Genomic DNA, 26,534 nt, shown 5'->3' with positions numbered 1-26,534 from the left:
AAACGAGGTAACTGCGTTCGAATGTAGCCAGTGCGAAGCTGCATCCGACGAGCGAGGGTGGAGCTTCAATGCCAAGTTCTAGACTCCGAGCTGCCGGGGGAATATTCGAGGATGCCGAATTGAGCTCAAGAGATCCCCTGATTGACCATGTTGACACCATTTTGGGTGCTAGTGACGGCGCCTATAAGTGGATTAGTTACTCCGTGGTCAACTGCAAGTGCTCCATCGAATAGCTCAGTCCAACTCAACCGGTATTCAGTAGCCAATATCCTATACAATGCGCACCCTCGCTCAAAACCTCTCCCACCCTTCTCCAGGATGACTTCATCAGGGACATACTAAATGGGTTCATTGAGTACTGTGGCTTGGAATGCGGCGCATACCAAGTGGAGGGGCCATGCAAGGGTATGGCACCTCCATGAAGACCGAAGGAATTAGGTCCGCTGCACACGCGGCTCCGCCGATCTTCTCCGGGGTAGCCCAACGACCCATCAGGTACGGGGGGCACCACTCATAGACGGCGGCTATTGAACTCCTTGGTTGATGACGATGAGATTGTCTAGAGTGCAGCAGAAGAGTGGCCGTCGGTAAATGCGCGGCGTCGTGGTTCGCCGATTATTCAGACGGTTGAGGTCCACCGGCCGCGCTATCGTTCTTAAATTTAGACTACAGGCTCCTCTCCGCTGTCGATCAGTCATATCCCGAATGGTTGCGGAAAATAAGGCTGTGCTCCGTATAATCCACGGAGCTTAATGTGTACAATGGCGGATGGTGTTCGTGTTCAGTCAGTCCCTTCATTGCACAGTGTATGGGGGTTCGGAGAAACGCAATATTTGATACATAGGTTCCGATATTGTGCTGCTCCCTATTAATACTTCAAGTACTTTCCCCTTACGAAAGGTGAGATGCAGCGCCATGTCCGTAGCTTCTGACGAGAGGGGAGGTGATGTAAGTGGATTAATCGAGTGGATCTCTTTGTTGACATCAAAGTTCTGCCACATCACCAGTATAGCAGGGGCATCGCAACTATGCCCGATGTTGTACCTGTACAGCCACCATAGGAAGAGCCGAACCGCACAGACGTATGGTCCAGCTATTCTATGGTCTTCGGAAAGTTTCTGATGTGATCTCGAGGGATGCAGATCATTATTATCAGATGCTTCTGGGAGTACCTGTATGCACTCCGACTTCGCACTGGGAAACGAAGTAAAGTGTACAGTACAGTGGATCGACAGTCACGAGTGATCAACTTATAGGGCCGTTGGTGATAGGGGGTACATAGATGTGGGTATCCTTGGTGCTGGAAGTTGTTTAGGGAAGGTCTGCCTGATACATTGTTGTACCTGCACAGTAATATATATCCAACCATACAGTATAGACATGAAAGTGTGTTGCTCTTCGAACAAGATATATATCCAGCGCAATTGATCGTAGGATGCCTTTGTATGTATATAATATATGTGAAAGCTACGTAGGTAGGTAGTAGATATCTTTATTGCACTGTATAGATCAGCTCAGTCGTAAACTAGTTCTCAGCTCACCCATCACCAGGTCAGGTGACATGGCTTGCTGTAGTCGACCACAGTTGAGAGGTAACGGCCTTTCAGCCCCGAGACCTCGGACCATCCGAAATATCTCAGCTCACCCCAACCCGATCAATCATCCCCAAAAGAGTCCAAGCAAATGGCCTCTTCAACACTCTTTGACTATCTGCGCGATGATCCTACGGTCATTAATACCCTTGTCGATTTGTCGACTCCCCCAGCTCCTGCTTCAGAAACGGAATGGATCTCGCTTTCGAATGAAGCAGACAATCAAGTCATGCATGAGCGCAATACTGCTGTCGAGGATCCATATCAGATACGGGAACTAGTAAGTCACACTATACAATCATGGCCATACCGGCTAATGTGTTGATAGACCGACTTCCCGGTTCCCCTGTCGACTGCAAGACATTCCATGCTTTCCGTCGTCATGGACTTCTGTAATTTCCTGACCGCATATCCCAAGTCACATCCCGTGGGGTACTCATATGTGATAAACACCAAAGCCGCTCATCCGCATCTGATCAAACATCCCATAACATCAGTACGTGCCTCGCCTAGCACCCTCGACAAGCTACTGACTAGCTAGGTCCAATACACCAGCTACCTTGTTGGATCAAAGAAGCAAATCTATTGCACGTTTCTCAACACCCGAGTTGAGAAATTTCACTACCGTTGCAGTGGAGCCAAAGCATGCGAGTTCCTTCACGAGGAACTGAAAAGCCTCCACCATACCGAAGTCTCTGAGGAGATGTTTACCAAAATGGCCAATCTCCGAACATCACTCACTGGCTCTAAAGCTAGTCCCCAGCAGCGAGCGACATATAGGCAAGCTCTCGAAGTCTGGAAGCTAGCTTAATGATTGTTATACTAATGCACCATAGTTTGTTTCGTGAGGTCCAATCGCGGTTTTCAAAGGGAACCGCGTGCTCTGTCCCTGAAAAGTCATGTTCTCCAGTGTTCAAACGACTCAAGCACAACGTACGTATGCCAGCACTTGTTGTTGAACCATTGCTAAATCCGGTAGGAATTGCCGGGCGATTCTCCCTTCCTCATTGTCTGTTCGAGTGCCACAGCCACGACTGCTGTCAACCATTTTCGTCAACCTCTGGATAAACATAAGTCTCACGTAGATCTTGATCTTCTGGAACAGCTTCTTGGATCGTCGAATGCACCGGACTATGAACCATGTGGAGTGGTAGAATCAACAGCATCTCGTCGACCAAAGTGTGGTAAGGCAGAAGAGCACTTTCCCTACTGATGATTATTAGTGGCTGATTTACATAACAAGGAGTTGCACATGTACAGGGCATGGGTTCACTAGTTATATTAGGATGCAAAGTATCATTCGACGTTCTCATCCCAGTGGACCTACAAGAATGTCCTTTTATCTTGTTTCTTTCAAGAGGAACCCATACCCACCCTCCTCCCCCTCCCAATAAGCCCCCACAGGAAATTCTGGGAGAGATACTGGATATGATCAAGCGAAGACAGAGCCCGGACTTATCAACCAGTATGTCAACAGTTTCTAGGCGGAGCTACCTAGCTGCTAACACTTGGCCAGATCTGTTTCTCAATGCGCCTACAATGAAAACCTTTTGTCAGCAGTATAATGGCATGACTTTATCTGGGATTCATAGAAGATTCATGGACCAAGATCGCATCTCTGCTATTACAATCAAAGAGAAAGCGCTTTCATGGCCAGAAGGACAAGACGTATACCGGCTTCTTCATATATTAAAAGTAAATAATGAGTACAAGGTATGAAGAATTCGCTTCAACCAAACTTAACGACCAACAGCTAACGCACTTTAGCAATACGTTCGCAGTGTCTTTGTCGATGACAGTGGTATTATGATTTTCTACGCATATCATGATCAACTCAAACTTCTTGGTTCTTTCGAATCCTTCGAGGTTGTCATCACCGATAAGAGGTCAGGCGCTTTTAAGGAAGTGACATTCATGAGATATCTTCAGGAATATGGCAAAGGTAAGCCTACCAAGGGCCAAATGTAATCTGGGTACTAACGACTATTCAGTCATCACGCTCCTTCGAGTCCTTATAGATAAGGACTCACCAGCTAGTTACAAAGTGCTTTTTCAGAGAGTCTTTAAACTAGTCAGCGATGTTTGTGAGGAACCGACGAGATTTCACTATCTACATGGCATTGGAATCAAATCGATTGTCATCGACATGTGTCCGAAACAGATGACCGGTAAGATGCTACAGAATTCCCTTAGTTCTTGCGATGGCTGACCAGCTGCCAGGCCTCGGGATGTGTCTTATGGGCCTCGATCCGCAACATCGTGACTGGAAATGGCAACTGAAAAGTATCGTCATTTTCAGTCCTGTCCAATTTCTCAGAAACATTTCAAAATTGGCTCCAGACCCAGATGAGCTTAATGTTTCGGAAAGAATGCGAGCATTGCTCTCTTGTGAGACTCGACAGGAGTATGACTTCGTGATTTCCTTCATTCAACGTAAGTCGAAATAGCCTCCTCAGTAAGTGTGCATTTGATAGACCGCGGGCTTACGGAACTATAGAATTCGGATCCCCGAAGACCCGTGACTGGGCTGAACACAAGAAGAATCCAGTAATTGCGGCTGGCATATGTAAAGCCTACTCATTGATGATACCGGAGTTTTATCAGGAGGTTCGGGACCAGACGAATGGCATCCGAGAAGCCCATTACCGATCGTATCTCAAAGGCGCCTACCCTGACGTTCGTGCTACAATATATGGGTAAGTCACTGGCTCAGACCGCTTGCAGCATCTCATCACTAATTGGACGCCATGTTAGGTCTATGGATATCGATAAACGCGGTATTGAGCAGTACCTTGCACAAAGTCGACCTCGAACGCAGAATAGTCGAGAAAGCGGCAATGTAGATCTTCCCGATTGCGTGGAGGGTATGTATCAACGTGCCCCTGCACCCAGACAAGGCTCCGCTAATATCCATATCATACAGTTGTTCGGAAACGCAAGCGCACTTCCACGCTCCAGCATCCAGATGCTGCAAACGATAGCCCTCAACCAAGTGATCCGGTTATCGACCGTTGGATAGGAGACGTTATACAAGCTACCAGCCGTTCTCGGTCCCCCTCACGGCGACGTTCGGACGGCCGCCCGCGGTGAGAAAAACCATGTCGTTGCGGAAATAGGTCGATACTAATAGTAGCGTAGGAGTCCCACCATCCTCCAGTCCGACTCCCCAAGTCGCAGGATACGCGAGCTTGAGATTCAATGGCAATTGCATCGTTTGGAGGCAGAACGCTGTCGTCTGCGAAGCCAGAGACTCGAGCTCGAAGCAAAGGAACTGGAATGCGAGTCGCGGATCCTAGAGTTTCGAATAAAGCACGGGCTCCTCGACTAGTTCCACAATATATCCATGGATTCTTCAACTCTTGGCTACTGACAGCCTCAAATACACAAACACGCGCGGAGGATATGGGTCCTGCAGGCCCAGGCGAAACCATACCATGCCTTCTACCTCAAGATATTCAAATACAGCGAAAGCACGTTCGCCGCAGAGACAGATGTCAATGCCTCCGAGACTTGGGAGATGGACGTCTATCCAGGGGCGATTCTATAGCAAGTGCCATCACAATCGACCTGATGGAGCACAACGCTGGCGTGAATGTGCCATCGGCGCGCCGGTGCGGGCATGCATGTTCAAGTGGCTATTAGGCTTCTCCAAGGTCATGCCGAGATTGTGAAATGGGTGGTTGGCTACCTGATAGTGTGTGACTCGACCTAGCATGCTTCACGGTTCGTTCTTCGGTGGCGCTTCCTTCCTCGAGAACGTCGTCTGTATTCGCTTCCTGGCACAGTACTTTGGTTGGGGACTTCTATATTCCTCCAAAAGTCTATCAGATAAGCTAGAATCCTCCACCGAAACCACAATACCCCAGTCAAAACTACATTCCCATCCTCATCCCATACACGCATGTCTATATTATCACACCAACATGAACCTAGACGGCAAACCCCCCAGAAGCCTTCTGTCTCGGCTCACCCGCCGCATCAAAAGTCCCATTCGGCAAGACGCGAATAGCCTGCGCGGAGCTCTCCCCCGGCGCCACCCAGGTGACGTTATGGCCGCGGGCCTTCATGAACGCCACGGTCTGGTTATCGTACGCATACTCGAAGCTCACCTGGTTCGGAACGAGCTGATCGTGTAGACGCGGCTGCGCGAGCGCCTCCGCGGCCGACATGCCCTGGTCGACGGCGTGGATGATATTCTGCACGGTGGCGGTGATGATGCGACTGCCACCTGCGGAGCCGGCGACGAAGAAGACGGTGCCGTTGGGGTGCGTGACAATCGCGGGGGTGATGGAGGAAAGCGGGCGTTTGCCTGGGCGGATGTAGTTTGCTGGGGAGGGGATGTAGCCGAATGAGTTGGAGGACCCGGGGGTTGAGAAGTCTGGTTTCATTAGCGGTGTTACGTAGCCATGGGGCAGGGTCTGGTGGTAACGCACCATCCATTTCGTTGTTCATGATGATGCCTGTCTCCGGCACCATGACCTTACTTCCGAAGAGTAGGTTGATCGTGGTGATGGCGGTGATTGCGAAGCCGGAATGGTCGGCCGTGGCGATGTGAGAGGTTCCAGGCCTGGGAAAATGAGTAACTCAGTCTAGCCGAAGAATACAAGGGGGCATACGTGTTGAGGCTCTCGAACCCATCCGGATCGTAAGCAGACACGTTCTGCGTTCTAGCGTCCGAGATCCGACTCCGGACATCGTCGACCGTAACCTTCTTCAGGATATCCTCCTGGTACTCGCCCATGCCCTCCACGAAAGCCGGGTCACCAAGAAGCGATCTCTGCACCACATCAGCTCTGATCATCCGGAAAAGAAACACAATCACCCACCTGCCCATAGGCAAAGCGCATCGCCTCATCCAGCCGATGGGTACTCAGGTTGACGTTACTCGGCGTAAAAAAGTCACGGTACCCATCCACGATCTTGAGGATGCTCATGGCGACGATCCCGCTGGACGGCGCCGTCGTACTCGTAATCTTGTACCCGCGATAATCGATCTGCGATATGTTCCGAATAGCAACGGTGTAGTTGCGCAGGTCGTCCAGGGTCATCGTGCCATTGGCCGCTTGCAGGGCCTGGATCATCGTCTCTGCGATCGGTCCGCTGTACAGCGCATCGGGTCCTTGCCGCGCGATCGTCTCGAGGGTATCCGCGTAGCGCCGACGCGTGATGATATCCCCCAGACCGAGTCGGGTGCCGTTCGGCGCAAAGTCGATCGCCCACGTTGGATCATTTACCAGGAAGTCTTCACCGGTCCCGACGGCGGACTCCATGTAGCGCACCAGATCGGCGGTGACCGGGAACCCGTTGCGCGCAGTGTCGATGGCCGGCTGCATGACGGTCGCCCAGGGCAGGGTGCCGTACTTCTTGTGGAGGTGTTCCAGACCGCGGACCTCGCCGGGGACGCCGCTGCGGTCGTGTTAGTGGCGCGGGGGCTGGGGTCGGAGACGGTGACAAGGACGTACCTCGCGAGACCTCCGGTGGTCGAGCCGTCGGTGTTGTTGGTGTACATGTCTTCGAACGCGGCGGCAGGTGCAGTTTCCCGGAAGTCGATGAACTCGTACGATCCGTTGGGCGCCTTCACCAGCATAAATCCGCCGCCTCCAATGCCACTGTGGTACATACCTGGTATTGTCAGCTCGGAGTACCTGAGGTTCGGAAGGGTGACTGACCGACAACACCCACGCAGAACATGGTCGCAACCATCTACATATCGGATATCTTAGCGCTCACCTCCCACGTCCAAAGTGATATCGTGCTCACCGCATCGGCCGCATTGCCGCCCTTTTTCAACATCTCCGTCCCATGGTGACTGCAGAGGGCACTTTCGCTTGCAACAGCACCCAGTTTGCCTTCTCCGAGATGATCGGATCCATGTTCCAGCCCCTGATACCGAGGCGAGAGGACAAGGGGGGTCGAATGGACACTGGGCAGGTGTACCACCACCAAGACCACCACTAACGCGATTGACAGGGAGATTTTCAGGGCACGCAGCATGGTGGAAGCCAGGGTGCTGCGGTCATTGGACAGGTCGGTGTAGGATCGAGGGGGATACGCGGTCGGGGAATTTAAAGGGGCCAGGAGAGGCTGGAAAGGGGGTGTCAGTCTGCAGGACAATACAATCGCACCGCGGGATTGCGTGATATAGCATCAGAGAAGTGGGTTTTTATATGTGAGTTTAGGAGGGATCTCACGGACCTGTTTCTCCTCATCTTCCCCGCTGCGTCGGAACATCCCAGTCATCTCAGCCATGGCGGCCCACGCATACACTCGGTACTAGTCCGTAGGATGACGACCCCTGCCGTCGACTGTTATGGCCCACGCCTTAAGGTTGACCCCAGCGAGGTATAGGAGAGACATGAAGACATCCAAGTGTACGATACCGCGTAGGTAAGATAAAGGTGGAAGATAAGGTCTCGTGCCTCCACAACAAAGATAAGCTTTTCCGTGGCTGGATTGGTCGTTCTCGCCGAGGTTACTAATGCTCTATTGCCTCCAGGGCTTCTAGTGCCTCAGTACACCACCGTACCAGGAGGTTGCTGACACTCTTCATTGCTGATCTCTACGGATCCAGTCCCACGGCGCGTTTCGTCCACTCGATCGTCTCCGCCCACTCGGTGGGAATCTCGTCGGCCAACGGCTGCAGCACCGCGGCCACCAGCCGTCGGCCCCAGTCCCGGACAAACCATCGATGTGAAAACAAGTGCATCCCGACGCCGTAATGTAGGAATAATATCCGAGCCGGCCACTCCCCTTGCTTCAGCAGCGCGATGTAGTCCTCGCTGATGTTGATCGGCCAGGCGATGACGCCCCCGTTTGGCCGGCCCCAGGGCCATCGATTCACCGCTTCTAGGAGAAACGCCCAGGTGTTGCGGTATGTGGTTTTGTGCGGATCGTCAAGGGCCTCAATCTTCTTTTCCACGCGATGTAGGGAGTCGGCCAGTTCACTGAGCGCATCAGCAGTAGTATTAGACTGGGTATATGGGAAGCGTACCTCCGTAGTTGCTGGAAACTAGCTACTTGGTACTCCCTAAACTCGTCAGCTTTCATCCAGACGATCCCAGAAAGCGAAACATACTCTTCCAGTTTACTATCCTCCTCCAACTGATCATCCTCCTTGTAGCGCAGCCACTTCTGCATTTCCCCGGGATGCTCCAATTGCCCAAGCTGCTGGAAGAGAAACGAGCAACCGGCGATCAGCCGGCGAATTTCCAGCACCTGTGAGAGCGGGTCAAACATGTAGCTGTCCCTGGTGATGCACGGGTATGCCGTGACAGAAAGCATGATAAAGATGGAACAGATAAAAGCGGGTCCGCAGTTGTCCAGGGTAAAGTCTGCGAGCACCTGGCCGAGCGCGGAACACGCCCGACTCTGGTATTTCAGCGCGGCCTCAAGCCACGGCCGGTTATCGCCGGGTTCCATTGACGCTTGATGCAGCGCCGTGAGGGCGAGGAGGGCGTCGAGCAAGTACGGATGCGCAGTGGCCATGCGCGGCACGATGCGCTGGAAATGGTCGGCGTCGAGCTCGCCCTGGGAGACGGTGACGTAAGTCTCGGTGAGATAGAGATGGAATAGTCGCATTTCGAGCATGCGCGTGGGCAGCGGGAGCTCGCCGGTCGACCCGGTTTCCACTCCATCCCGGGACGGGGACAGTTGCTGGCTGTCGGCGTCGCTGGTGGGTGGGGGATAGGTACAGTCCAGCTTTCGCTTTTTGCAGAGACCACACTTGGGGGTATCTTCGTCGCACTGTTGGTGTTAACCGAGAGTACTACCAGGTACTACCAGAGAAGCGATGCAATGTCAAGTCTGGTCACCGGAAGCCACGCGACCCGGCGGTACGAGACAGAGACGGACCATGTGGAATGCGAATGCACTGACCTTGACATGTCTTCGTTTACATTGGAGACATCCCTTCCGGGACTTGGTGTGACTGCGACGGGAGGGCATGAGGGCGTGAGGGCATAAAGGGCAATTAAAGGCAACAATTGATGAGGAAAGCGGATGACGTAGGGGGAGAATCTGGGGAAACACAGGCGGTCGCTGCACCAGTTGACAGTGGACAGTTGACAGTGGCCGGTGGCTGATGGATTGTCCAAAGAGAATTAAGGATTAAAAAGCAACAGAGACATTGACCATCAGCTCTTCTTCATCTGTTGTTTTTCCATCCGGAACAATCCTCATTTGGGTCAGTCCATCGTCCTTTCCTTGGCGGTCGGCTGTCGGGAGTTTAGCCTGCCGAGGCTGATACCTGAGGCACCGACGGTCTGTCAATTCTTGTGACAATCACATGGACATGGATATCCATGTCTCCAGATATCTTCTGTACGTTGAGAGGAACATAGAAACATGCCGTTGCAGACCTTTTACATCATGGCATGTAATAGGTAGTGCAGAGGTTCTTCCTAGTTTTCACTACTCTGGGGGGTGGTATCTAGTACAGACCGGAAGAAGCGGGTGGATATAGATTCTGAACACTAGAGTCTGTTCTATAGTGTTTCGACCAGTATATCACAACGGAATTCAGGCGTTGTCCTGTACAGCCGATGATCGTTTCGAGCACTGCAAGGGGAGGTCTGAGCTGATCAATTATATCAGAAATTATGTGCGACTACAGAACGACGCGAATGAAGGCTGTGGGGAAAAGGGATTGAGACCTTCATGCATAGGAAGCCAACTGGATACAAGGGGGTCAACATGTCACCGCAGGTCTCCAGGTGAAACACAACGAGAGCCTTTATGAAAATCCCTCCCATTCAGCCCTTGCACAACTAGTAAATGAAACCGCCGCAATTGGCTGCTAAAGGCTCTCGGCGCTCCGTCTAGCAGATCCTTATATTACCGCCTGCATTGTGAGCATCCAAACTAATTTAACCTTGTGGAGAAGCAATGTCAAGCTTTGAGACGCCGACTGCAACATGAGTCTGTACGGAGTACACTCAGTTCGAGTGGGAGACAGTGCTGGTCTGCGCAGACCAGAGGGCTATACGTTACCGGCATGCAGTCGGAGGATAGTGACACAAGGATGTAGAGTTGCTTTTTCGAGGAAAACCCACCTAATGTGTTATGTCATGAATTTCTTCGTGGCTTCTAAAAAGTCTGTTGAATGGGGTAGCCAAGTGACGATATCGGAGGAGCTCGGTACCTACATCGGGCGGGCTGACTTGGCGATTCATTGATTGATAACGAGGGAGACCCGGATAATCTTATCAATCTCATGTCCCCATCGTGTACTCCATACGGCCGGTGGCGAACGGCGTCCTCACATCGTGCGAATCCGAAAGGAAACAGAAGAATCAACGTTGACTGCGACGACTACGTACAAGGAACCCACCATGTGGTGGACTCTTCCCTGGTGGTTCGGCTGCATCACCACCTGGTCGGGGTGGTCTAGAGTTCGCCTAGAAAAGTCTGCCAGCCACAATCTTGGCGTCGTCCACCAGCACGAATAGATCAAAGGAATGCTTATTGGCAATTTTATTTCGATGGTTCAAATGACTTTAGCAAGACAAAATCCTGAACGCTTTGACCTGTGTCACCTGGAAAATTTTTTTGGGCGGCTTCGGACATCCCCGGCATCAGATTAGATTAGGTTGATCAGATACGGATACGCACCTCGATCCTGGGAACCAGAAAGTGAACCACGGAGAATAATCGTAATGATGATCATTATTTTCATTATTTCTTCTCAAGCGACATTGACCGCGTCAGTTCAGACGAGCGTCAGTCCTGATCGCAATTTGTTTGCCCTTCAGTTCCAACAGTGGAGTGTGATCGAAAGTGGAACTTGCATCAAGCCGGTCCACGGCATGGCATGATGGCGACCACATTTGGCCCCCATTCAACGCCACTAGCAATTAGCGACGGGGTGTTTTATCCACCCTTGACCGGGCCATCACTGATTGAGGTTGTTCCTCCGCAGGTCTTCATCCTATGCGATGGATGGTGTCCAGTCCTTGACTCTGGGTAGTTTCCATTCCCTGGAACGCGAGAAAACCAATAGCCGAGAAACCCGGTTTCACGTAGTGCCGACTGCGGAGGATGGGTTACAGTTCTCTCCTTCGCTCCTTGTGTGTAGAGACCAAATGCTCTGTGCGTTGCAGCATCGTGTCGAGAAGTCAACCCCTCCCCCACTCGATCAGCGGGATGGTGAATCTTATTTCTGGCGGCGCTGTTTCGAAGATGCTCTCGTGTGAACTGCTGTCGGTGCCCTTGGCATCGCGTGGGATTGGCGCCGATGACGGTCAAGCCTTTGTCGACAGATCCACCGGGATATTTTCGTGACGCCGTGGGCTATGACCCAGTGGTTGGTTCCATTACGGGGATATGAATTCTGCTTTTTTTGTATGGGACAAGAGAAATAACATATAGTTAAAGAATGAATAACAATAATCAAAGAAGGACAATAGACGAAGTGGAAGCCAATCAGCCTCGGAAACGAGAGTTATCTGATCCGTCGAGGAAGTGTGGATCGGCCACTCAGCGTCGTGGGACCGCGTCTGGTGCGGGAAATAAAAAATGAAGCAGAAAATAAAAAGGAAAAATTAGTCAAGGTTTGCCCTACTGGTTGATGTTATTTATTCTCCCCGATCTCCCCTCTGATAATCTGATTGATAAAAATCTTCCTCTGCCATCCGCCCTTACTTCCTCCTACCTCCATCAAAGGAATAAGGGATAAGGAGACAACAACAGCTCCAGCTCGGTGGACAGAGATATAACGCCATATACTCCCCCCACGATGGGTTTCTTGGATAAACTGCGAAGTCGCACAGAACGTGCGGATGCCTCCGAGGTTCCCGTCGCACAGCCGCAGTCGGCCGATCCCAAGGGCCCTCAGGAACAATCCGGCAATGCGATCTATGAGAGCGAAGATTCCTCCCGGCTGAGCTTGGAGGCTCGCAATGAGAAGGAGGTCCAGCAGCATCCGGATGCGATCACCCAGGAGGCGCACCTCGGTGTCCAGAAGGCCGAGGCCGCCGCTCTGGTGTGGAGTAAAAAGGCCGTTTACGCGACCTACGCTTGGTATGTCTCATGGGCTTCTCTTGACGCGGGCTTGATAGGTTTCTAATGGCGAACTACTCAGGATTTGGGTTTGTTTCTTCTTGCTCGCGCTGCAGTCTGCGATCAGCAGCAACGTCATCAACTACGCCTACGCAGACTTCCAACAGGCGCCCCAGATCAGTACCGCCAACATCCTCTACAGTATCATCGGTGGTGTGCTCAAGCTGCCCATCGCCAAGGTCCTGAACATCTGGGGCCGTGCCGAAGGCTTCCTCGTCTTCGTCGCTGTCTACACCGTCGGTCTGATCATCGTGGCCGCCTGCAACGGCCCGGATTCCTACGCCGCCGGTTACGTCCTGTTCTGGGTCGGCTACAACGCCATCTACCTGATTCTCGACGTCTTCATCGCCGATACCTCCGGGCTGAGGAACCGTGCCTTCACCTTTGCCTTTGCCAGCACGCCGTTCATCTGCACGGCGTTCACCGGTCCCTTGGCCGCGTCGTCGTTTATCAAGACCAGTGGCTGGCGCTGGGCGTATGGTGCGTTTGCTATCATCATGCCCATCGCATTCGCTCCGCTGGCTGTCGTCTTCAAGCTCTACCAGCTGAAGGCCCAGAAGATGGGCCTGTACAAGCGGGAGCCGAGCGGACGGACCGCATGGCAGTCCGTCAAGCACTACTTTATCGAATTCGACAGTAAGCCCTCCTCCCCTTCGACTAAGTGTGGAACATGCTAACATTCTCTTCCAGTCGTTGGTGCCATCCTCCTCATGGCCGCGTGGGTTCTGCTTCTCCTCCCCTTCAGTCTGGCCAGCTACGGCCGCGCGCAGTACCACTCGGCGACCTTCATCGCGCAGGTAGTCGTCGGCTTCTGTCTGCTGTTCGTGTTCGCTGCGTGGGAGAAGTGGGGTACGCGCCGGCACTTTGTCAACTACGAGTTGCTCAAGAAGCGCACGGTGCTGGGCGCCTGCTGCATGGCCGCGCTCGCCTTCTTCAGCTTCTACTGCTGGGACCTGTACTTCTACAACTTCTGCATCGTGGTCTACGACCTCAGCATGGCGATGGCCGGCTACATGATCCAGATCTACAACGTCGGCTCCACCTTCTGGGGCGTCGTCTTCGGCGTGTACATCCGTTGGGCCAAGCACTTCAAGAACAGCTGTCTGTTCTTCGGCCTGCCGCTGATGATCCTCGGCGCCGGCCTGATGATCCACTTCCGCGGCCAGGACGGCAGCATCGGCTACGTGATTATGTGTCAGATCTTCATCGCCTTTGGCGGCGGCACCATCGTCATCGGTAACGACATGGCTGTCATGGCTGCCGCCGACCGCGAGGGCGTGCCCATGATGCTCGCCCTCCTCGGCCTGTTCAACAGCCTCGGCGGCGCCATCGGCTACGCCGTCGCGGCCGCCATCTACAGCAACGTCTTTCCCAGTGCCCTGACCAGCCACCTGCCGGCCGACATGAAGTCGCAAGCCAACACGATTTACATGGGCGGATACACGGCGCAGCTCAACTACCCGGTGGGTTCGGCCACCCGCGACGCCATCAACTATGCCTGGGGCCGCAGTCAGATGTATGGTGCCGTCGCGGCCACCGCGCTGCTGGCTTTGGGCATTCCGTCTATTGCCGTGTGGAAGAACTACAACGTCGACAAGCGGCAGAACAAGGGTGTGATGATTTAGGTGCGGGATGAGGTGTGATATGTATGAAGTGGATGATATCCGTCTATATTCTTTTTGTAATAGGTATCTGTCTTAATAATACTACTTGTTAGATTCCCCCTCGCGGTGTCTATGAGTATATCCAAGTCGCCTGCAGAGGGCGGTCTTGGTCGGAAATTATTTCAAGATCTTTTCCATTTGCCCTTCACCGTGCTATCTCCCCCAGCTACGCCCACTATCCTCTCTTATATCATCCCAAGAGGTATGGCAACTTGTAGTCTATATGGACTTGCTACTATCACCTAAGACACTAAGTATACCCTGTCTAGGGTTACATGGCGATGTGCCTGCGGGGAATCCAGCCACTGTCGATCTGCGCAACATCAGATTCATAAACATCCAGGTCAAGGAATGTCCCTCTTTCATACTTCCTCCTTATCCTCAACGCATCCATGGTGGCTCTACAGAAATATCTCTCGCTCTCATCCCTTCCGTGGACAGGGCTTGCCCTCGGACACAACACCCAGAGATCCTCCGATGTCCTGCAATATGTCGATCCCTTGATCGGCTCCAACAATGGAGGCAACGTCTTTGCCGGCGCCAGTCTCCCCTATGGCATGGCCAAAGCCGTGGCCGATGTCGACGGCCAGAATACCGGCGGCTTTTCGACCGACGGCAGCAGGGTCACCGGCTTCTCCGCGCTGCATGATTCAGGCACGGGAGGGAATCCCTCGCTGGGCAACTTCCCCCTATTCCCGCAGTACTGCCCCGACGACGAGATCAACAATTGCAAGTTCCCCAAGGCTGCCCGTGCGGTCCACTATGTCAATGACTCTGTCGTCGCCCGACCAGGCTACTTCGCTCTCGCCCTGGACAATGGCATCCACGCGGACATGACCGCGTCGCATCATGCCGCCCTCTACCGCTTCACGTTTCCCCCTGCGACCGCATCCAACGGCTCGCAATTGACTCCGCTCTTCCTGCTCGACCTGACGGACCTCTGGGACAGTCGCCAGAACGCGTCGGTTCAGATCGACCCCCAGACCGGCCGCATCACTGCCGACGGCACGTTCTTGCCCAGCTTCGGCGCCGGGAGTTATCGCGCATACTTCTGCGCCGACTTCGCGGGGGCCTCGCTGCACGACAGCGGCATCTGGGTGAACGACCGCGCCGGCACCGAGCGCCAGGAGCTCTTCGTCACGCGCGGATTCAACAACTTCTACCTCCAGGCAGGCGGCTTCCTCCGCGTCCAACGTCCCGACAGCGGCACCGTCACAGTGCGCGTCGGCGTCAGCTACATCAGCACGGACAAAGCGTGCACCAACGCCGAAACCGAGATCCCTCGCCCACTGGAGGACTTTGACGCCCTGCGCGAGACCGCCGAATCCGCCTGGCGCGACAAGCTCCACCCCCTCGCCGTGCGACCTGGCGGCGTCAGCGACGACTTCCAGCGCATCTTCTGGAGCGGCGTCTACCGCACCATGCTAGACCCTCAGGACCTGACGGGCGAGAACCCGCTCTGGACCAGCGACGAGCCCTACTTTGACTCTTTCTACTGGTACTCCCCCTTTCCCCTTCACTATCTCTACCAGACTCATTCATGAACAGTATCTGGGACTCGTTCCGCGCACAACACCCCCTCCTCACAATCATCGACCCCACCGCGCAATCGCGCATGGTCCGCAGTCTCCTCGACACCTACAAGCACGAGGGCTGGCTCCCGGACTGCCGCATGAGCCTCTGCAAGGGCTGGACGCAGGGCGGCTCCAACGCGGACGTCGTGCTGGCCGACGCCTTCGTCAAGAACCTCACAGGCATCGACTGGCCCCTCGCCTTCGAGGCCGTGGTCAACGACGCCGAGAACGAGCCGCTCGAGTGGTCCCAGCACGGCCGCGGCGGCCTCGCCAGCTGGAAACGCCTCCACTACATCCCCTACCTCGACTTTGACTATCTCGGCTTCGGCACCAACTCGCGCAGCATCTCCCGCACCCTCGAATACGCCTACAACGACTTCTGTCTCGCGACCCTCGCCCGCGGTCTGCGCAAGCCTGCCGCCGTCGCGGAGACCTATCTCGCCCGCGCCGCCGGCTGGCGCAACCTCTACAAGCCGGACCAGCCCTCGCTCATCAACGGCTCCGACACAGGCTTCGTCGGCTTCTTCCAGCCGCGCTATCTCAACGGCACCTGGGGGTACCAGGACCCCATCGCCTGCAGCGCGCTAGCATCGTGGTGCTCACTGACGAGCAACCCGTCCGAGACGTTCGAGTCCAGCGTCTGGGAATACCAATTGTGCGTCCCCTTTCCTCCCCCCACCTTTCACCATTCCACCCTGTGTCCGGAAACTAATACCTTATGTAGCTACGTCCCCCACGACATGTCCTCCCTAATCACCCTCCTCGGCGGCCCGGACGCCTTCATCGCCCGCCTCGACTTCTTCCACACCTCCGGCCTCGCAGACATGGGCAACGAGCCCGTCTTCCTCACCGTCTTCCAGTACCACTACGCTGGGCGCCCTGGTCTCTCTGCAAAGCGCGCGCACACCTACATCCCGGCCCGCTTTAACGCGTCCGAAGGCGGCCTGCCCGGCAACGACGACTCCGGCGCCATGGGCGCCTTCGCCGTCTTCGCCATGATGGGCCTGTTCCCCGTCCCCGGCCAGAACGTCTACCTCATCACCCCGCCTTTCTTTGAGGAGTTGTGTGTCGCGCTGCCTGGGGCGGCTCGCCGGGCGTGTATCCGCAACCGTGCGTTCGATGCGGAGCGGCTGCATGAGCGGGTGTATGTGCAGAGCGCGACGCTGAATGGGGAGGTGTATACAAGGAATTGGATAGGGCATGAGTTTTTTACCGAGGGGATGACGTTGGAGTTGGTGCTTGGTGAGAGCGAGAGTGACTGGGGGACGGCCAGGGAGGATTTGCCGCCGAGTCTGGGGGAGGAGGATACGGTGTACGGAGGATAGGTAGGTAGGTACCTAGTTTATGAGTCTATTATTACCTAGGTAGTGTCGAATAATGCACCACCAGGACATATGCAACGCTAAGCACATGAATGCATCATTACATCGTGTCAAACCAGTCGAAGACTTTTAATCATTGCGCCGGCGCTGCAGCCTCAACTTCAGGCGCTGTGGGCTCGCCCTCCGCCTCAGTGCCACCATGCTCCTCCTCCTGCTCTCGCTGCTCCTCCTTCTCCTCTTCCTCCTCCCAGCTATCAGCCACCTCCTCCTTCGGCATCTTGAGCTGCTTGCTCGCCCCGACGCCGGACCGCAGCACCAGCTTCTCCTTCTTGCCGCCCCAGGACCCGCCGGTATCGCCCGCCAGCGCGGCGTACATACTGCCCGAGGACAGCGGGCTGGGGCTGGGCGCCACGAGCGGCGAACCGGTGCGCGAAATCCCCGCGCCATTGGCGGTCTTCCGGGAGGCGGCCACCTGCGCCCAGCCCCCACCGTCGGACCCGTTCATCGCGGCCTTGGCCGCCTCGCGTTGGGCTTTCGCTTCGGCAGCCGCGACGCGCTGCGCCTCACGCTCTTTCAGTCGGTGGCGCTCGCGCAGCTTCACGCATTCGCCAACGCTCATCCCGCCAATCCCCATTGTTGCTGCTGGGGTCGTGCTGCTGCTACCCAGGCCGAACGGCGGCGGCGTCCAGCTTGTCGGCTTGAGCACGAAGACGTGTCGGTGTGGTTCTGGGTCGAAACTCTCGCTGGCGAAACCCCAGTCCGCGGCGAGTGAGTGTGTGAATGCGCGGAGAGAGGGCTTGGCCGGTTGGAAGCGGACGGAGCGCTGCGTCGTGCTGGTTGCGAGACCCTGCATGGCGGCCTCGTAGGATTGCAAAGTGGAGAGCGGTGACGTCGAGGAGAGTTGGATGTACAGATCCAACGTCTCGGCGGAATAGGGCAGGTTGGTGGAGGAGATGGGCTGGGCGACGGTCGTGGCTGGGTTGACGTCGATGCCGAGGGCGGAAGCCAGAGACCGGTTCCGTTCGAGGCGCGCGCATTCATCGTCGCAAGTCAATGGAGTTAGGGCAGGCGCGCGTTGTGGCTGTTGAACCTGTCCCTTGGCTGTCACGGCCTTGGCCGCACCGCAGCGACGCTGTTGGCGCAGTCGGCCACAACCACATGTTACCGTGATCGTGGCCGCGCACGGCGTCTTCTCGGGGCACAGATACGGCGCATGGCATGGCTCTGTACACGGATGGCCGCAAATCGTCTTGGTCTTCCCGCACGACTGCTGGCAGGGCTTCGAAGCATCCTCGCATTCCCCGGGCCGGTGGCAGTCCTTTTGGCACGTGTGCGAGCCGCATTTGAGCAGTTCGCCGCAGACACGGCCGCAGCGGGCGTCCGCCAGCCAACACGGTTGGTTCTTGAGAACTTGCTTGCCGCAGAGACAGGGCTTCTCCGTCAGATATGGGCATTTGGGACAGGCCTCGTCGTCGGTATGGCAGTTGTGCGGCGTCTGGGGATGACCGCACGGCTTTGGGCGTTCGCATGGGTATGAGCATGAGGGCGGCTGGGTGCCACAAGGCAAAGGGGGATATAAGATAGATCTACCGCAGTTACACGCGATCTCGTCGAATATCGCCTCCCGGCATGTGTTGCAGGGCCCTTTGTGGCAGATCTCCGGACACGTGTGTCGCTCGCATTTCAGCAAGCGACCGCATACCCGGGTGCAGATGTGTTCCGCTTCAACATCCTCGTCGATCGGACGAAGATGCGGCTTCAATTTTCGCCGCATCGCCTGTCGCTCAATCGCTTTCTGTTCACCGGGACAGCATCGCTCTCCGCAGGCGTGCCGACCACAATGTAGTCCAGCCTTGCAAGGACGGAAGCACTGTGGAGGTTCGATAGTGCCCTGGTGGCAGATGGTTATGAACGTGTTGCGCCCGCAGCGGCACTCGATTGGCACCTTGCGCATACACGCTCCACAGGCACCAGTGTGGCAGACCCGATCACAAGCGTGTCCACAGGGAAGCATTTTACCACAAACCTCCAGACAGTTGGGGACGGGGTCCTCGCATGACGTCCGGGGAGAGTATCCGGGGATGTCGGCTAACAAAGTCTTCCCACAAGGGCAATGGGATACAATATCCGGGGACCTCGGGCAATGGGCGGGCTCAGCGTCTTGTGGATGACAACCTTTCTGGCAGAAGTGCACGCCGCAGTCGAACGGTCGATTGCAGGTGTCTCCGCAGCTAAAGCAGCCAACCCATTCCTCGAGCTTCTCGTCCTGTCCGGGCTCATGATGCAATGTCTGGCTTTCCATCTCTTCCTCCTTCGAACTGCACAGCATCTGTGTCTCGACTTTGCCACAATAACAACGCGCTTCAATCTTCTCCTCGCATGAGCCACAGAGCCCCTCATGACACGGCCGGGAGCAAGTATGCTCTCCACAGGGAAGTAGGTCCCCGCAGATCTCACCACAGCTCCATCCATTCTCATAGTCAGTATCCTGACACCGTTTCGTCGATGAGTTCCGTCCACAGAAGCAATCCTGCGTCGGACCCATCGCAGTACACGGCTTGCACGGTCCAGCATGACAAGTTGCATCGCATGGATGAGGACAGCCCTTGCGCGGACGCGCACACGTCTGTCCACAGGAGTGCGGCGGGAGCCCAGGCAGCGGCCGAGGGTCCACCTCCTTCTCACACCAGCACGTATATGACGACGGGAAGACTTCATGCGGTAGGTTACAGCCGGGACACCGCCAGGCGCGAGGCGCATTGCTGTCTCCATCCGCCTGGCGACGCGCCGCATCTTGGGCCGCGGATCCTTCGTTCTTCGACCATTTCTTGACACAGCTCAAATGAAACACCGTCCAGCACAGTCCACAAGACCAGACGCGCGAGCGCCGGCCCAGCTCAGCCGTACAGATCGGACACTCGTAGAGCGTATTGGCGATATCCTCGTGAATGCGGGTGGCGATATCCGGGGCGATGGACTTTGTCGTGACTTTCGGGGGTTTGGGTTTTGCTTTTGATTTCCCTTTCGACTCCGTGGTGCTCTTAGCTGTGGACTTCGTGTCTTGGGTCGCCCCGTTGAACGGGGCCCCAGGAACAAACTCCGGCGCATCAACTCTCAGTCCCTGATCCGTAGTATCTTCCGTTCCAGCAGGCTGCGCGTCATCTTCGCCGTCGCCCGAAGACTGTCCCGGGGTCGTCAACCGTCCCTCGAACCGCCGGCCACCATGGGTAGTCGCTCTGTCGCCACCTCGTGGTCGTCCGTTACGGCGGGAGTCGTCTGGTTGAGTATCTCCCCCGCGCGGACCTCCTCTCCCTCGTCTCGGACGCCGGCGCGAGCGCTGTGCATCGGGTGGAGTGCTGGAAGAAGCAGGATCGGTGGACTGAGGTTGTGGCGTTGGTTGATTTGGAGGCGGCGCATTCGCGGGGTTCTGTTCCGTCTGTGGTTGTGTCGAGGTCTGAGATCTTGCTTGGGACGCAGGTGGGCGTCGAGGAGGTCCGCGATTGCCACGGCCTCTTCCTCCACGTCTGCTGGACCGGGGACGCGAGGAATTACTTTCCGCGCTGGCGGGAGGAGCGCCGGACATGGTGTCGGGAATTAGATGGAGAGGGGTGTTGGCCACGAGACTCATGCACGGATGATAGACGGTGAGCTTGAAGGATACAAAGGCTGTATTACCGGCTGACTTCCTGTAGGAGAGGCCCTCTTGTGCGTTGGGCAGCTGTTACAGCTGATTGTGGAGGGTTGAAGAAGGGACGAGAAGTTGGAGATAAATTATTATTTGGAGAAAGCCGGTGGTGGCGGCGGATGAATAATCTGCGCTCCTCAGGCACCACTTTCTGCATAGTATACGGTCTGGACAAATCGGAGTTCATGACTTGGTATGAGTCACGGCGAGTCATCGCAGATTACTCACAGTGGAGAAAACATGAACGACATGATTATTCTTTCGCTATGCATAGGACATGAAAAATGAGACGGAATGTAACACAATTAAGCCATTACCTACCCTCAATCATGACTCCTCCATGTTGATTTAGAAAAACACAACGACCTCGCCCCGTTCATTCCGCTTCAACCGCAGAGTTCGCCACAGATCTTTCTCGTCTTCAATACGCCGCTCACGATCTGCCCGGCTGCGTCCTTGCTCGCGACCACGGTCATCGTCGTATTCATCCGTGAAGTCGCGATGGAACCGTTTCAGCACCTTGTTGACGGAAAACCCTCGTCCGCTCTCCGGTCCCTTTGTCACTAACGACAGGAAATGTGCCGCCATCTCACGCTGCACCTCGTCAGGGACATTGGGCTGTCGGTAGACAATCATCTGGTCGTTCTCATCGCGACCAGCGCCGGAGTACTCGATCTGCTTTTGGCGGCGGGAAGGGCGGTCGCCCTCGGTTTGGGCACTGCTCTTGCGCTTCGACTTGCGGGGATCGGACGAGACCACTTGGCCATTTGTCCCGTTGCGGACTTTGGCGGTCTTCTTTGACCGACGGATCTCCACGGCACCCTGTCCATCGTCTGAGGGGCTCCGCCGACGGCTGCGCACAAGCGCCGCCTTGTTGGATGTCTCATTGCTGTGGTGACTGCTGCCAGACGCGACGGACCCTCCAAACATCGACGAGACTAGCCGCTCGGCACGGTTCTTAATAGAGATTCCCAGACCAGCGTCATCCTTCTCGTCTCGACGGGTGCGCTTGATGGGAGACGAAGGGTCTTGATAGCGTCGGCGGGGGTGGTCTTCCTGTTCGTTCTCACCCTCCAGCGACGGTGACCGCATCATGCGGTTCAGGCCACCCGTCAGGCCGGAGTGCAGCATGGGCGTACCCGGGTGGTTCAACACACTCGAAGGAGCTTCCAGCATGGGGGTGTCGGCATCTTCCATGTCGTGATCTTCGATGCGCCGCTTGCGCTTCTTATCACTCGTAGTAGCACTGGCTTCAACATTCATGCGCGAACGTTCCTTCTTCTTCTTAGGCGCCGGAGTCATGAATTCCATGGACATGTTGGCAGCCTTGTTTGGATACACAGACTGAGGGATTGGGCCAGAACCGTACGAGTATCCATTCTCCTCGTAGGCGACATCGTAGGCATTGTTCTCATTATTCGTAGTGTCAATGGGAGCCAGCGTCTTGCTGGTCTCGAACACCGAAGGCGCATGGTCGACCATGCTCATCTGCTCCTTCGATCCACCTAGGGACACCTTAGACGCGTTAGGCGTTTGATCGTTCACCAGGTAGTCGAACACATTGACTTCCTTCTTGTTGTCGCTCTGCTTATTACCGGAGGGCTTCTCGACACCCGTCGGAGGAGGGCTAGGGGCCGGCGGGGGAGGGTTTTTGCTCTTGGGGTTGTCGACATCGGTAGCGTCTTCGACGTAAGGAGCTCGGTGGCCGTTGGGCTTCGGGTTTTGGTTGGCGTGGTTGTTGTTCTTGTTGTTATTGCCATTGCGCTGGCCCTTCTTCGGTTTTTCCTTGTAGAGAGCGCCTTCGTATTTTTGCGCTTCCGTCATGCACGACTGAGAAAGTCAGTTCACTGTCCATGTATCCGGTTGTGGACGGGAGACGGATGAGATGGAGCCATACTGTATGCGATCTGTAAGAGGTCCCTTGAAAATGCACCATGCAGTCGATGCATGTGTAGGATGCGCCGCGACACTGGTTGCGGTGGGGATCAAGCTTCTTCTTGGTAAGGACGTCGCCGCACGCCTAGAGGAAGAACAGTTTAGCCAACTAGTCTTCAGTATGATTGGGAAAAGACAGTCACAACAAGTCCAACTCACCTCGCATGAGAACGACACCATATTGACCCCGCTATATAAAGAACCAACGTATGATGCGGTTGGGTAAGAATCGGTGATGATTTCCGCAGGTAAACCAGGAATCAAGAACCCAGGTACCAGAAAGTGCTGTCTACCAAGTACTGACGAGGAGGCGCTGCGCGATCTGATCTGGGAGTGACAGAGTCCTTGCGCGCAGTCGTCGGAAGGAAATCGCAAGAGGGCCTCCCTTGGATGGAAACAGAAGAGCAAGATGCGAAAGACTGCAACAGGGCAAGTGTCACAGAAAGACAAAAGGCACTGCGCGACAGTCCACAGCCACGGTGCGTCAAGACAGGTCCGGTGTTAGCCCTTTGATTCTTGGGTGAAGAAATCAAGATGTTTCGGTCTTGTTTTCTCTGTTGCGGCGCGTAGAAAAGAAAAAGGAAAAGGGAAAAGAAGAATAGGAAAAATGGCGCTAATCCGCTTTTGGAGACCCACTAAGCCTGAGAAATAAGGCAGAGAACTCTCTTCCCCGCAAAACAACTTAACCACCACAATAGAAACGACTCAAATCTCTCACTCTGGCCAAACGACGAATACAGGTAAGAAACTCGCACCTCAGGGGGGCCTATCACCCTCCCTCTGGGTCAATCACTGGATAAATATAAATCGGGAGTATATACTCCTCCCGTCCTCTCCTGATACCAACTGATCTTCTCCCCTCATCCGGCTCGGATTGGTCTGAGCACGTTCACTCCTGAAACCGAACATTGCGGTCAGCAAGAACCGGGATGCCCATGCATCCAGGAAGTGATAATCGGTTGATCGCTTGGATACTCAAGGGGGCAGTGGCATGGACTTGTCAGGAGACTTGCTGCAGCTCCCGCCCACAGAGGATGGCCAGCCAACCATGACCCCTCAGTTCGTCGCTTAGTGTGGACCAACCGGTGGAGGGGCGATGCGCTCTATGATAAGGACTTTTGATCCTCGTCATGTTTCGGCATGCAATACGAATGGCGCACAGGGTGGGTTAATAATAACAACACCCGTGGGTCGCACTGCGCCGGGGCCGTCATACATTAATTGTTATAGAGTAGTTCTTTTCCCATCCTGCGCGCGCCAGTGGGAGGCCTGAAATGGCTTGATCTGTCCAAAGTCTAGCCTTGCCCTTTTGAGTCTTTTTGCCAGGGCGGAGGAAATAGACTGTGGCAGCAGGTCACCATCAGCCCGCGGACAAGAGTATCCCAACTAGTTATTGTTGGGCCAGCGCTGTCTCAACTTCGGACAAGGCTCTTGCGAAATGGTACGAGTTCAAGAGACAGATATATATTTACTCCAAGGCCTAGGTAGAGGCGAAAAGGCGGACACTGGCGCACACGTATGTTGTCTATGTAAAATATAAATTGACACCCTACTACGGAGAGGAAAAGCAATTCCAGATCTCAAAAGTGCAATTGGAATGAACATGAATCATAGGTGGTACTGGGAAGAAAAAAGCGTGGGGGAAAAAAAATATCGACAGCTGCAGGATTTGAACCTGCGCGGGCGAACCCAACAGATGTCAATCTCGACGCTGATTGGTCGGTTCGAGTCTGTCGCCTTAACCACTCGGCCAAACTGTCTAACTTATTTTTATAAGACAAGTAGTGTTACCTATATTATAAGTCTCCGAAGGCATAGTAGGTCACCAACGTTCGGGGTCTTGGAATGTCAGTCAGTTTCTACATGGTTATCATCGAGACGGAATGGTAGAATGGTAGTTTAGCCATGGCCTTCGCCTATTCTGCGGCCTTGATTTGGCCAGGACCCACCAGTCTCTGTGACGAAACCCATTGCTTGTCACGAAAAGTCGGCTGGTCATCCGCACCAGTCACAGCAGCAGTCATGCGCGCAAGGCCGCATTGCTTGTGTATCTTGGTGTAGCCCTAGTCCATCATCTGCCAGTAATCTGCCGGGAGCTTCTCCGGGTTTACGGCAAGCGCTACCGTGCATCCGTCTGCTGATCTGAGCCCGATATTGGTGGCGGAGAAAAAGAGAGCATGAGCGCGGCATACCTACTCTAGAAATATATATCACCCCGCCACGAGAATATGGAGAATCAATATGCACGATTCCTTGAGAGTACTTCGCTAGACCGTAGGAGAGATACATGATGCGATCCAAACAACCCATCCAACGACCTGCGCCGGTGGAGCGAAAATAGTCTATATTACAAAACAATCACCAAGTAAACTGCACCAGAACCGAGCCCAATGATAAAACCTCTCCTGGTGATTTGGGCAGACAGTCTAGTCAATACCCGACCTCACTGGAATACTCTAGGTACTCCCATACGAGATGTTTGTCGAGCAGCAGGTGCGGGGGCCAAGCAAGGGGTAACCTTACGCATCCTTTGATACCTCGACCGGCGCAATCACACCAGCAGTCGTCGCCACTGTCCGCTTATTCCGATGCAGCCTGACCCTTCTCCCCGTCTTCTTCGTCGTGCGCGCAGCCACAATCGTAGAAATCGCCGATATTGTTGCAGTCGAATTCGGGCTTCTTGAGCATCGCATTGACCTCATTGTGAATGAAGCACCCCCATCCCGCCGCGATATTCCGTGAACCCACTTGGGGTGGGTACTTTTTCAGATGTTGTTGGAAGTGCGACGCGCATTCGCCACTGCGTCACATGTCAGCCTCTTGCCGGGTCATGCTGCATGTCGTTGGACATGATGCAACGGAGACGGGTCAAATATACCAGGGATAGAGTCGCGCGAAGAGGTAGATGAATGAGCGTAGCGTTTCCTGTTGTTCCTCCGTCGGATCCTCTGGATACCGGGCTAGCATCGTGTGGAAGTACTTCCAGGTCGCACGGCCCAATTCGGCCCTATCATCCCATTTGATGTAATCAGTACAAATATACCCTCTTGCTTGATCTAGCGCTGCCACATACTTTGCAGTTTCGTTGCCCAGTTTAGGCATCACAACTTCTCCTTTTGTGAGATCATCCTTGACCAGCACGGATGAGGCGGCTTTCCCCAGGTTGTTGGGCACGCGCACGGGCGACTGCGGCGAATTGGGACCGATGAAGAGAATGAATATGATGAAGATAACGATAGGTATGCTGATCAATATCCGACGGCCTGACAATCGGTTGGCCATGTTGCGCAGGTGGGCCTATCTCGGGGGTTCATGCAATCGATTATCGAAGGGAAGGATGCCCAGACGATCAGTCTTTTTGTGCCAGGTACAAGTTATAAGTAATAGGTATTAAGATTGACACGTATATGAGAGTAATTGAAAGTAATAAAAAAAGACGACAAAGGAGGGACGATAATGAACGAGCAAAGTTGAGTGGTGCGACTCTTTGTTCCTTGCATGACGGCATTGACACGTGGAGCATAAGCATTCCATCGGATGCTATGTAGCTTAGTCAGTATACATCCACTTATGCATCGATATAAACAACATCCCTCTCTCGTCCCTCAAGGCATCTCTCTCCATAAAGAATTGAGCGTTACGTGCCAATTTGCACCCAGTCTCCTTCCCTGCAATAATACATACTATACTGCCTATATGCGGGGAAA

The 26,534-nt window shown here is 54.6% G+C and overlaps 9 protein-coding genes and 1 non-coding gene across 10 annotated transcripts; 4 read left to right on the top strand and 6 right to left on the bottom strand.

Moving 5' to 3' along the window:
* Nucleotides 1-1,683: 1,683 nt before the first annotated feature.
* On the top strand, nucleotides 1,684-2,403 carry ATEG_04364 (uncharacterized protein; the record flags this gene model as incomplete). Its single annotated transcript, XM_001213542.1, has 3 exons — nucleotides 1,684-1,872; nucleotides 1,921-2,088; nucleotides 2,134-2,403. 3 exons carry the CDS (start codon nucleotides 1,684-1,686, stop codon nucleotides 2,401-2,403), a joined length of 627 nt encoding a protein of 208 aa, XP_001213542.1.
* Nucleotides 2,404-3,020: 617 nt separating this feature from the next.
* ATEG_04363 (uncharacterized protein) lies at nucleotides 3,021-4,682 on the top strand (the record flags this gene model as incomplete). Its single annotated transcript, XM_001213541.1, has 8 exons — nucleotides 3,021-3,057; nucleotides 3,109-3,305; nucleotides 3,360-3,534; nucleotides 3,584-3,760; nucleotides 3,813-4,025; nucleotides 4,090-4,288; nucleotides 4,347-4,456; nucleotides 4,516-4,682. 8 exons carry the CDS (start codon nucleotides 3,021-3,023, stop codon nucleotides 4,680-4,682), a joined length of 1,275 nt encoding a protein of 424 aa, XP_001213541.1.
* An 839-nt stretch (nucleotides 4,683-5,521) lies between these two features.
* Nucleotides 5,522-7,586, bottom strand: ATEG_04362 (gamma-glutamyltransferase; the record flags this gene model as incomplete). The annotated part of the gene is made up of 6 exons (XM_001213540.1): nucleotides 5,522-5,970; nucleotides 6,026-6,159; nucleotides 6,209-6,369; nucleotides 6,419-6,998; nucleotides 7,055-7,201; nucleotides 7,300-7,586. 6 exons carry the CDS (start codon nucleotides 7,584-7,586, stop codon nucleotides 5,522-5,524), a joined length of 1,758 nt encoding a protein of 585 aa, XP_001213540.1.
* Nucleotides 7,587-8,151: 565 nt separating this feature from the next.
* On the bottom strand, nucleotides 8,152-9,536 carry ATEG_04361 (uncharacterized protein; the record flags this gene model as incomplete). Its single annotated transcript, XM_001213539.1, has 3 exons — nucleotides 8,152-8,536; nucleotides 8,584-9,335; nucleotides 9,468-9,536. The coding sequence occupies 3 exons, from the start codon at nucleotides 9,534-9,536 to the stop codon at nucleotides 8,152-8,154; spliced, it is 1,206 nt and encodes a 401-aa protein (XP_001213539.1).
* Nucleotides 9,537-12,324: 2,788 nt separating this feature from the next.
* On the top strand, nucleotides 12,325-14,272 carry sit2 (putative siderochrome-iron transporter; the record flags this gene model as incomplete). The annotated part of the gene is made up of 3 exons (XM_001213538.1): nucleotides 12,325-12,608; nucleotides 12,670-13,283; nucleotides 13,338-14,272. The coding sequence occupies 3 exons, from the start codon at nucleotides 12,325-12,327 to the stop codon at nucleotides 14,270-14,272; spliced, it is 1,833 nt and encodes a 610-aa protein (XP_001213538.1).
* Nucleotides 14,273-14,868: 596 nt separating this feature from the next.
* On the top strand, nucleotides 14,869-17,979 carry ATEG_04359 (GH92 family glycosyl hydrolase; the record flags this gene model as incomplete). Its single annotated transcript, XM_001213537.1, has 4 exons — nucleotides 14,869-15,809; nucleotides 15,860-16,540; nucleotides 16,610-17,197; nucleotides 17,361-17,979. The coding sequence occupies 4 exons, from the start codon at nucleotides 14,869-14,871 to the stop codon at nucleotides 17,977-17,979; spliced, it is 2,829 nt and encodes a 942-aa protein (XP_001213537.1).
* Nucleotides 17,980-19,295: 1,316 nt separating this feature from the next.
* On the bottom strand, nucleotides 19,296-20,000 carry ATEG_04358 (uncharacterized protein; the record flags this gene model as incomplete). The annotated part of the gene is made up of 1 exon (XM_001213536.1): nucleotides 19,296-20,000. One exon carries the CDS (start codon nucleotides 19,998-20,000, stop codon nucleotides 19,296-19,298), a length of 705 nt encoding a protein of 234 aa, XP_001213536.1.
* Nucleotides 20,001-21,240: 1,240 nt separating this feature from the next.
* ATEG_04357 (LYAR-type C2HC zinc finger protein) lies at nucleotides 21,241-23,007 on the bottom strand (the record flags this gene model as incomplete). Its single annotated transcript, XM_001213535.1, has 3 exons — nucleotides 21,241-22,722; nucleotides 22,826-22,912; nucleotides 22,987-23,007. The coding sequence occupies 3 exons, from the start codon at nucleotides 23,005-23,007 to the stop codon at nucleotides 21,241-21,243; spliced, it is 1,590 nt and encodes a 529-aa protein (XP_001213535.1).
* A 1,474-nt stretch (nucleotides 23,008-24,481) lies between these two features.
* On the bottom strand, nucleotides 24,482-24,587 carry ATEG_10554. The gene has a single exon. It is a non-coding gene; the product is annotated as a tRNA-Ser (tRNA).
* Nucleotides 24,588-25,407: 820 nt separating this feature from the next.
* ATEG_04356 (flavin-linked sulfhydryl oxidase ERV2) lies at nucleotides 25,408-26,109 on the bottom strand (the record flags this gene model as incomplete). The annotated part of the gene is made up of 3 exons (XM_001213534.1): nucleotides 25,408-25,627; nucleotides 25,706-25,834; nucleotides 25,901-26,109. The coding sequence occupies 3 exons, from the start codon at nucleotides 26,107-26,109 to the stop codon at nucleotides 25,408-25,410; spliced, it is 558 nt and encodes a 185-aa protein (XP_001213534.1).
* Between the last annotated feature and the right edge of the window lie 425 nt (nucleotides 26,110-26,534).

Source organism: Aspergillus terreus, genomic scaffold (assembly GCF_000149615.1).
Source record: "Aspergillus terreus NIH2624 scaffold_6 genomic scaffold, whole genome shotgun sequence".
In the NCBI taxonomy this organism is placed as follows: domain Eukaryota; kingdom Fungi; phylum Ascomycota; class Eurotiomycetes; order Eurotiales; family Aspergillaceae; genus Aspergillus; species Aspergillus terreus.
Note: the sequence above shows the minus strand (reverse complement) of the source record. Positions and strands in the feature narration are given on the sequence as shown.